The sequence below is a fragment of the Rattus norvegicus genome, chromosome 19, assembly GCF_036323735.1.
Source record: "Rattus norvegicus strain BN/NHsdMcwi chromosome 19, GRCr8, whole genome shotgun sequence".
NCBI classification, from domain to species: Eukaryota; Metazoa; Chordata; class Mammalia; order Rodentia; family Muridae; genus Rattus; species Rattus norvegicus.
The window spans coordinates 275,056-285,924 of record NC_086037.1 but is presented as its reverse complement, the minus strand read 5'-3'; the positions used below and the strand labels follow the sequence as shown (position 1 = coordinate 285,924).

Below are 10,869 nucleotides of genomic sequence, written 5' to 3'. Positions count from 1 at the left end.
CTTTTAAGGTTGACAAACGACAATGGAGAAGGATACATGCAGTGACAACACCATTACCTATGTGAGGTCAGGTGAAGGGATTAACCACTGAAAGACAAAAAATGTTCTCTCCTACACGAAAGTCCTTTACTGCTGAGCATTTATTTTTAGCAATGTGTGCTTTACTCATGGTATCTTCTGCTGAGGCCAATGTCACTTATTGGGCTTATATTCCTAATCCACATTTACTTGATCCTGCTACTTGAGGAGGGGAACAGACTTCGTTTTATACACCACTCCTAGCATTTTATCATCTCCTTGGAATAATTTGACTTATTGGAATAGATATGATGGAGCTTTGTATAATTTTCCTTATGCTGGAACAAAGATGCCTTTGTGTTTAGGACAGAGACCATGCCTGCAAATGGGTTATCAAAATTGGCTATTACCAGGAATTAATGTTACAGGCTCCAGGACTTGTCTACAGCAATTAACAGCATGGTTTATAAACCAAAATTGGAATAACATTACATTTGTTAGTGAGCCAGTATAGCCTATTTATGCTCAATTTACTTATATAGGCTTAAAATATTGTCCATTCATTTGGAAAAAGTGCCCTGGCACGTTTAGAAAATTTATTCAAGAAAAATGGATAAATTAGGTCCTTATGGCCAATTTATTAATACATGTTCAGAATGGAATGTTACCACTTGTGATTTGCGAAATGTCCACGAGGATGAGTGGAGAGAAGAATGAATGCCTTAATGGATCCTTGCCGATGGAATGGGGAGATGGTGACATTGCTGATAATTGACTGGCCTCTGTGGAAGAACCTACTGCATTCCAAATTCATTGGTGGAAGACTGCTGCTACATTGAAAGAAGTTGTGCTTACTAATGGAGGACTTTCACAGACCGCTCAATTTGCCTCTCAATATAATTTTATCACATTTATGAAAGAAAAGGTTACTACTTGTATTCCTATGCCATGTTTGTTTCTAACAGGTAGATTTAATTTTATTAATGCTTGTATTTACTGTAGTTTGTATTCATGTATTAACTGATCTATTTAGTTTAACATAAACCAAGATCTATTATGATTATTCAACAAAAAATACACGTATAGATTCCTGTTAATTTTAGACGTCATTGGTCACAAGATCCCCTTAATCATATGATAATTGATGCACAGAACACATGAAACTCAAGAAGTACGACCAAAACGCGAATGCTTCACTCCTTCTAAAGGGAACAAGAATACTCTTGGCAGGGAATAGGGAGGCAAAGTTTAGAACAGAGGCAGAAGGAATACCCATTGAGAGCCTGCCCCACATGTGGCTCATACATATACAGCCACCAAACTAGATAAGATGGATGTGGCAAAGAAGTGCGGGTTGACAGGAACTGGATGTAGATCTCTCCTGAGAGACACAACCAGAATACAGCAAATACATAGGCGAATGCCAGCAGCAAACCACTGAACTGAGTACGGGACCCCTGTTAAAGGAATCAGAGAAAGGACTGGAAGAGCTTGAAGGGGCTCATGATCCCATATGAACAACAATGCCAACCAATGAGAGCTTCCAGGGACTAAGCCACTACCCAAAGACTATACATGGACTAACCCTGGGCTCCAACCTCATAGGTAGCAATGAATAGCCTAGTAAAAGCACCGTGGAAGGGGAAGTACTTGGTCCTGCCAAGACTGAACACCAGTGAATGGGATTGTTGGGGGGAGGGTGGTAATGGGGGGAGGATGGGGAGGGGAACACCCATATACAAGGGGAGGGGAAGGGGTTAGAGGGATGCTGGCCTGGAAACAGGGAATGGGAATGACAATCGAAATGTAAATAAGAAATACTCAAGTCAACAAAGAAAAAAAATAATGTGTTTGTGGCTGGAATTGAGTTACCTCAGCTGTGTTGCTCAGACGGCTCAGTGCCCATTCAACCTCACTCTGTTTCTACAGAGGAACTCAAGGTTTGCCCCAGCCGTCTGTGAGCCAGATATTGCACAGAAAGACCAGGAAACAGTGCTGCTTTCCCGCTCCTCAGTTATGCTGGGTTTCCCACTACTGTACTTGTACACACAAGTACAGTGTGGTCAGTTGTTATACATATTTGTCATTTCTTACACAGGGCAACAGTGATTGACTACACCCCATTCTATAAAGAACAAAACTCAGGAAACCTGGCCCTTGGCAGCCATGTATCAAGAAACATCAAGGATGGTGGGGCATAAATCCTGCCAAGCAATGAACTCAGATAGGTTGGTTGCCAGAAAGATGTCTGGTTAAATAGCCCACTAGATTCACATTGTATCATCTTGATTTAATCTAAGGACAAAGAAGTGGAGTATCTCTGATGGCTTCCTTCTAACCCCTTGAAAGGTTCACTGGGGTTTGACCTCAGTACCTCATTCTTCTTGCTGGGGCAGCAGCACTCAGGGAAGCTTGAGATTGCTGTAGGCACAGTATTAGGCTAGAAATGCTGAGTAGGTGATAGTAAGTTGTTCAGATGGTGACAACCATTTCATTTGTTCTTAACGTGGACCTAAGAAAGACAGATCGAGGTCCTTAGAATAGAAAGATCATTTCCAGTTCTTTTCTACCACTCCAGAATGAAAGACTGGTCAGCAGAGAATCGTCAAAATTCCAGAATTGGTAGATGATGCTTTGAATGAAGAGTGGGTTTCAGTGCTGGTTTTAGACAGGGTCTCAATTACCCCAAGTTGTCCTCTTCCATGCTCGCCAGGTTCACTCTGAGCTCAGATAAACCTGCTTCCACTTTCCAAAGGATAGTCTTACAGGAGGGGCCTCCAAGGACTGTGAGGACATTCTTAGCCATTCACAATTGAGGTGTGTAACCCACAGCTATAACTTTATCCACTTTCTCCCAAGTCTACCAGCCATTTCAGGTCGTTGCTGTAATATGCCTGACAATCAAGGACACAGAAAATTAACTCGATACACAGCAAGGGCATGGCAATCATATCCTGTGTCGTTATGTATGTTCTGGATGAGGTTTGTTAAAACGACAATATTGCACAAAGCTTTATATAGGACCCATCAAATTCAGGGTCACTATGCATTGTCATATCTAAAATGTCCTAAGGAGAACTGACCACTGGACCACTATTCCTGTAACTTCATATGAGAAGCTTGTGCTTTTTGTTTTTTTCTTTTCTTCCTTCCATCCTTCCGTCCTTCCTTCTGCCCTTCCTTCCTTCCTTCCTTCCTTCCTTCCTTCCTTCCTCCTTCCCTTCCTTCCTTCCTTCCTTCATTCTCCCTTTCTTTCTTTCTATGTTCCTCTTTCTGTCTGTCTTTCTGTCTTTCTTTCTTCCTTCCTTTCTTTCTTTCTTTCTTTCTTTCTTTCTTTCTTCCTTCCTTCCTTCCTTCCTTCCTTCCTTTCTTTCTTTCTCCCTTTCTTTCTTATGTATTTATTTATTTATTTTGCTTTATGAGTTGTCAGGAAGATAGTTCAAGTCATGGATCTGCCCCCAAAATCTGAGCTATGCCTCTGATTAATCAGCATTAGTGTGTGCATTCAATAAAATAACTTGTTCTTTTTTTATGACAATAGAGGATTTGTGTTTTGTGGGGTGATCCATGAACCAGAAGGGAAGATGCTTGTTTCTTACTCTGTCCACTGAGTCATGTCTCTAGGCTTGTCCTACCCCTTTGGCTGCACCCCTCACATCTGCTGACTATTTTGTTTTTTTTTCAGATAGAATCGCGTGTTAGAGCTTAGAGAGGCCTGTAAGCAATCCTGCTTTGGTAACTTAAGTGCAAAGAGGAGAGCCCCACACTCAGCCTGAGGGTGCATTCACTGGTGGATCCAATATTTCCATTTCCTCTGCCAACAGATCTCCACATTGTTGCCAGGACCATAATGATTGCAATTCTCTCTCCTAAGGAATCTGGTGGCAACTGTCAAATGTTAAGCACAAAGCTTCAGGTTGTACCCATAACACACACCCACATTGCAACCTACCCTGCAGGCTATTTCTGGGTGTGATTTCATGCACCTGCACATGATGAGACAGGAGACCTCTTTGGCTACTTATGTAAACTGGTGTGATTTCTCAGTAATTTTTAATGGGTAATATTGCTGAGTGAGGAGAATTTGAGGTAGGATGAAACATTTCTGTGCAGGGATTCAGGAGGAAGCACTCATTTAGATACAGAGCAATGACTTAGGTTTTTCCACTCAAGCCTAGAGCCAAATTTGGCTTTGGAAGCATGTGGTGCTCAGTGGCTATGCCACAGGGAAGTCTCCCGAAAAGGGCACATCAGCTTTTGCTCAGTACAGGGAGAACATAAGCAGGGAGGCAAAGTCTGTTCCCCGTGACATCAGCCGTCCCTTCTTGGACATTCTATTGTCTCCTAGAGACTTCTTGGAATCCCTGTGATGTCACCAGTGTTGTAGTGACAACCAGTTCCCTAATTTTTCTCTCTTAGTGTCCAAAGGATATATCCACAGGCATGTTTGCCCGTCTTCGCGGGCGCTTTGGGAGAGTTGATTTTGATGGAGAAGAGTCTAGAGTGAAGCAAACGAAACCTAAAAGTAATGATGGACACAGGACGTGGTCATGTGGAATGTGGAGTAAGTTCTGGGCAGTGTATGTTGAGCTTCCTGTCAGGGGTGTGTGTGGGAGCTATAGATGGCCTTTATAGCAGTGGGCCACAACCACTGGAACATCTCCAAAGATATTGAATTCCATGATTATCACAATTCCTGAAAGTCGAGGTTTTCACATCATTAGTTTCTCCATACCCAAATGGAGGATATGATAATGCCTATGCTATCATTCTGTGAACTTCTAGCCTTTACTTTTACAGTGCATTCGGTATGTTAAATTGGTATAATAACACCATCAGGAGTCATGGAGGGTATAACTTTTCTGAATTAAACAGGGCATCAATGTACTTCACTTTCATTGCTTCTTTAAATTGAGTGGCTCTCTGACAGTCGCAACAGGGAGAGAATGGTGCTCCTGGCCATGACCTTATCTTTTTAGAACTCCTCTGACTACCTCTGGCTGGCAGGGCCAGCCTTCCCCTCATATATTAGAGGTTCTGTGTGGCAGATATTTTTCTACAGTAGCCAAACTATTTGGAGTGGGTAGACCAAGAAAGAGCCTGTAACCTATTGGCACTTCTGGGGCATTTGTCATTTCGGTAGGGGGAATTGATAAGTCTGCCAACCATGTCCTCCCCCTGCATGACTTTGTAATCCAAAGTTATTGGACTAGAATAGCAGTGAAGGATATCTGAGTATCCCTGATCACTCAAGTCTTTGTGGATGCTGAATTGATGATCTGACTTCTGAAACCACAGGGTGTGGGTCTTGAAACCAGGTTGTAGCCTGCGTAGCTGGTAATAATCCTGGAGAAGCCATTCTCTCTGGTACTTGTAAGCCTGTGTCGGCAGGCATAGGAAACACGTGGCTGCTTACATCTCTTAGTCTCTATATTTAGTGGGGGAACTGAGATCTACTTAGGAGGCCTCTTATGCATAGACCAAACTCCTTGCAGCGACACTGGCTTCCAGGCATGTTCTCCTGTTTGGGCCTCAGGGTGGTCTCTGTATGCTCTATGCATTCTCCCCATGCAGGTTCACTTATGTTCTTCTACCTACAGAGGCCTGCAGACAGACGTCATCCCCTGAAACTGTCCTAAACAAGGTGCAGGGCAACGAGGAAGAGGAGAGGCTGATTAGAGAGCTCGAGCTAACTACCAAGGAGAGAAATGAGCTGAATGATCGCCTCCTTTATGTGACAGATGTATCCATGAACAAGAGGTATGCATTGCTCCAAAAGCTCTTGTGTCATTCACCGCTGTGCAGTATCACTCTCATCTTATCCTATTAAGGTGGTGGGCTCTAGAATGCTGTGCCTCCCGAAAGACCTTGTCCTAAACCTCGTCTCCCATATAGAGGAGATTCAGAACCTGACCCTTAGTGAGGAGTGAGTTTGGAAATGTACTCTCTGGTTCCTCCAGTTGAAAATCGGAACTTGTGATCTGAGTGAAGAATTCAGGGATCAAGTCCCTGGAACATGAGTTCCCAGTGTATACTTGGAAAGCCCTCGACAGGTGGTAGCTTTGGCAGGTTCTAGGTGCTGTGAGTTTGTGGAGAGTCTTTGTACTTTCTAGGAAGGTGACTGAATGCTGGCATCTCCTGGGAGCAGCCTGAGGTGACAGGTCCCACATTGTTTATATCATTGCTTAACTAGAAGGCCCGAGACTCAGGCCTGTTCCTTCTTGTCTGTGTGCCTTATACTCGGAGACAGTAATGGTGCATACATTTCTACTGATTCTCACTGTGCTCTCTGTTTCCATATTTATCTCTCTTTCTCATTCTCTGAGTCTGTTTTCTTTTCTTGTGGGTGTGTCCCAGCTTGTGTGTCTGTGTGTGCACATGTCTACACGCATATGCACAACTTTTATATGTTTGTATATCCCTCCACACCTGGAATTTAGGGGTCTGTTTTTTGGCCTCAGGATTTACCTGTATAACAGTTTCATGGAGATGTGAGTGCTATATTTTGGAAGCCACACTTTCAACAGTACAGATCTTTGCCTGTGTGGTTACATTTGTCTGTACATTTGTATGCCTTGGGCAGATTATAAGTTTGTGGCAATATCTGGTCTCATCTCCAGAATTATGTGTACTGTCTGCCTCTAGAATATTAGTTATTCAGCTTGTAGCATCCCAGTTGTCAAAACAGGAAAAATGAAATCACAGGTTTCTGGTGTGTTTGTGTATGTGTATTTGTGTGTGTGTGTGTGTGTGTGTGTGTGTGTGTGTGTGTGTGGGCATAAGAGCTGTGGCCTAGGCTCCTGATGGCATAACAGGTATCAATGCAGATCCAGCCCTCCTGATTGAAAAAAGTGAGACAGGGATCCCTTTCTCTGGGTGTTTACTTTCTGTTGTCCTGGGCGCACAATTACAAGTTTCTGAACCTGAAGAAGATCCCATTATGTAGAATTCAGAAAGTGTCCTTCCAGAGCTGGGTTAGTACAGGACTCAGCCGAGTTCCTATAATCCTAAACGCCGATGTTCATTGGGTTCTCTCTTCCTGGGGCCAGCCCCTACTTCAGGCCAAATCCATTTTATGAAAAATTGAAGATAAAGGAGAAAGAGGTCATGTCATTACTGCACAACTTAGAGATAAAGAACACTGAACATTGTCAGAAATTTCAGGAGCTCAAGAAGGAGATTAACTTCTATCGGTAAGTACTGGTCAGAAGGGCCATCACTTGGGGAATGGCCATTTCTGCCTTTCTTTGTTCTGGATTGGAGATTCTGCAGCTCTGGTTCCATTACTTCTGCTGTTTAAATATCACTGTGCCGTGGGTCTTTTGGACTCAGTTTCAGTTTCATAAGAGACTGTTACTTATGAGCACAGTGTCTATGCATCTTTAGAAAACTCTGGATAGAACTACACTGATTCAGGCATCAGAGTGTTATTAGGCGGACCTGGGCCTCTGGAGTCGTACCAGGTTTAACAAAGCTCAATGTGTGGACCACATGGTTAGCATGACCTTCCCTTGGTTCTACTGTCCTCCTTTGTGGTTCTTTGCCTGCTACTAATAGATGTTGCCCCCACGCATTGGGCTTTCATGGATACTTGTAGATCCCTTGTTCTTTTGGAGAGACATGGACTCTTATTGGTGCTTGGGTCACAGAAACAATGCATTCTTCCCTGGATTGGCCGTTTGCTGTTTGTGCAGCAGCAGCAGCAGCAGCAGCAGCAGCCATGTATGTGTTTGGAGATGTATTCTGTGAAGTCTTTGTGGGTATCTGGGTCCTGGTGGAGTCTGTGGGATTTGGCAGTTGGAATGGGAGAAAGAGGCTTCAGGATCTTACTATGCAGAGTGTGTTTCCAGCAACCTGCAGAGCCGGCTCCTGATGGACCAGGCATGCATGAAGAAGAAGTTGGTCACATTGAAGCAGGAGAGCAAGGAGGTACAGCGGTACTTGTTTGAGTTGAACCCGAATGATGAAGACGAACAGGAGAAGACCAGCATCCTCCAGACCCAGCAAAATTTGGTAGGAACAAGCAGCTGCGTCAGATTAACAATGTCTGATACCATTTGCCTATTTGATACATCTTTGCTTTCCCCTATCATCTTTCTAATCTCTCACACCCAATCAGTCAACCACCTCCTGTGATACAGTTATTCATTGCTCTGTCTATGCACAGTATTCTGGGAAGTTAACCACTTTTCAGAAACTGAATTACTGGCAAGTATACTTTTCTGCTCTTTTTGAAACTGCAGTCCAGAAATGGTGACAGAGGAATAGCATATCACATTACTGCATCTCCCTGTGATAGATTGGATGCTATGAAGAGTTTTGAACAAGTTCTTGGTCGTGTTACAAAGGTCATACAGGGGTCATGTGATGGTTGGAAGCACCTTGCAGGGATAAGAACCAAGTGCAAATGGCAAATGAGTCCTTGTCATTGGCTTTGATCTGGCTATCCTGTGCCCTTCTCCTTTCTTCCTGCAACCCAATTAGTTCTCTTCCTGTTTCCCCGTTCTTGGTTTGCACTGGTAGAAGTCTGACTAGCAGCTTGTTATCCCACATTACTGTGAGGGTTGCTGGTGATTTTCCCCAGGCTGCAGAGATATTAGCAATGATTTCAGTTAAAAGATCAATGTTTTCTGCCTAATGCAGCTGAAGGGAGAGAAGGCAGCAACTTGACAGCTGGCAAGCGTGTCCCCACCAAATCAGCGTCTTAATAGCTGCCTTCTTCTCCCAGGTCTCAGAGATGCAGGAGAGATGGAATAGGACACATCCCAGGAAGACGGCCACCTGAAGAATGAGTTTCTTTCTCAGGAGTTCCCTGCTGACGACCATCGTCAAGTGCCAAAGCCTTTTTTGGGTGAATGTTCCTCATCTCAGTTAATTTTTTCAATGGTTAGAGACCCTAAATTTATCTATCAGTATGCCAGCCTGTCTGACTGAGGTCTTCATCCCTTTCTCATATCCACAACACCGTTTGAGAGACAACTGAGGGGACTTCCTTGACATCTCGTGTCCTACAACAGAAACAGCAGTACAATTGTTCTTCTAAATGTCCATCATAAAACGTTAAGAAACATTTTTGGTTATGATTTTCATTGAAGTTTGATTTTTGTTGTTTCATAGTTATATATTCCTGTTACTTTTTTTCATTTTTGATAACACTTTAGTTGTTCATTAAGACTGTTTTTTGTTAATTGTATTCCTTATGAATAAAAATTGATTTGGAACTCTTGACTCTTAAGACCACCTTCGTTATTCAATAGTCCTTTCCCCTCCTGTAGCCTTAGAACTGACATCTAGAATTGGATCTTTGAATGTTCGAGGGAACATGGGCTAAATAGTGAATTCAAAGCCACCAAGGGCTACACAGGGTGATAGGGTCTTTTGTGGGGATACTGTGACTTTTTTTTTTATGGACACACACTTTATGATGCAATCACTGCCATACTCTATCCATGCTGTCATGTGTTCTGCTCCTCCTAGTCTATATCAGTCCACAACACACATTCCTTATTGATTGTGTGCACCAGACATTGAGTAAAATACACTCATTGCTGTACAGCTGCAGAAAAAACATGACAACGTTCACAAAGGAATACAGAAGTAATCCTTACCGAGAACCATGTGCCTCAGTTTTTCTTACAATACAGCATCAGCATTAAACCACAGAGATAATGACCTTCAAAGTCATTTTGGGAAATAGGTTTTTATAGGTGCTGTTTTACTTGATCATTCATATGCTGTGTTTTTTATGGTTGCTGATTATATTTATTTTTATCATTTAAGTCAATGGATCTTTCTTTCCAACTCTATGTCTGGGTCCCTCCTGGGTGCATTTTCCCCATGACCCAAAAGAGGGAATAACATTCTCCGTTGTAGATGATTGTTAGGGACCACGTGGTTCTTCTGAGAGAGCAGCAGATGCTCTAACCTGGGAGTCATCACCACAGCTCCTGTAGGTAGCTTTTGTCCTTCCAGGGCATGTGCTGTAGTAGGTGGACATGATCACCTCCAATTAAGGAGACAGATCTCAGGAGATGTGTATGTACAGGTGGTTGAGCGGTGCCTGCTCAATGTGGTAGGCTGCTAGGCATCCATACCGGGCTCTGGTGCCTCCACTGCTCATTGTGCATTCAGGATCATCCTCCAGCATCACCCAGTTTCAATTCCAAACAGATCTCTCACTTACTATCAATGATGATTCCATAGATTATGCACATTTGATAAAATACAGAAGAGACTAGCCTCCTTCTACAGGCCAACTTGGCATAATGAATTCTTTTGATAGAAAGCAAGATAATTATCTTAATCTATGCAGCTTAGGGAGGACCTCAAGAGCATCCATACTGGAATGCAGACCGCAGCTGTGAACACATGTCTGTGTAAGCCCAGAACTTAGGTGGGACAGTTCATGTTGCCCCTTTTCCATGGGAAATCTGTGATTGTATTGAGAAAGTATTTTTTCGTGTGACTCATTTCCAATTTATGGAATTAAACTGACTTACTGAGAGTGGAGGTGACTCAGACAGATAAAGTACAGAAGAATAATCCAGTATGTCTGCAAATGGATGCTGCCTCATTAGGGCTTTTCAATGCTCAGCAGCTAGAGAAGCAAGGGAGAGGCATTGGTTACTCTCAAGCTTAGGTCCTCTAGTCACTATAAGCCTACCATGACAGGAAAAGAGTCATAGGTAACACAATAGAAACTAGTGACCAGATCTAACCAACCTATCCCATTAATGCTGTATTTGGTGGTATTTTTGGCTCTTTTAGAACCTGGAAGAGTTTTGGGGTTTTCTAATCATACTCATAATTTATTATCCTTCCCAACACTATGTGCTTTGTTCTGTTAATGCT

At 43.0% G+C, this 10,869-nt stretch overlaps 2 protein-coding genes across 4 annotated transcripts in view; one reads left to right on the top strand and one right to left on the bottom strand.

The window, feature by feature from the left end:
- Positions 1-4,380: 4,380 nt before the first annotated feature.
- Positions 4,381-9,253, top strand: LOC120098496 (disks large homolog 5-like). Of its 2 annotated transcripts, XM_039098088.2 has the most exons (5): positions 4,381-4,582; positions 5,619-5,778; positions 7,068-7,211; positions 7,869-8,031; positions 8,747-9,253. In XM_039098088.2, exons 1-5 carry the CDS (start codon positions 4,462-4,464, stop codon positions 8,801-8,803), a joined length of 645 nt encoding a protein of 214 aa, XP_038954016.2. In that variant the 5' UTR covers positions 4,381-4,461; the 3' UTR covers positions 8,804-9,253. The 2 variants fall into 2 exon arrangements, with proteins under 2 accessions (XP_038954016.2, XP_063134826.1); XM_063278756.1 differs by having other exon boundaries at positions 7,869-9,253.
- LOC120098497 (uncharacterized) overlaps positions 6,752-10,869 on the bottom strand; it is a 70,546-nt gene continuing 66,428 nt past the window's right edge. For both annotated transcript variants that reach the window (XM_063278752.1, XM_063278753.1), the window contains exon 23: positions 6,752-10,615. The gene's annotated coding sequence lies outside the window, so the exon portion shown is untranslated. The remainder of the gene's footprint in view (positions 10,616-10,869) is intronic.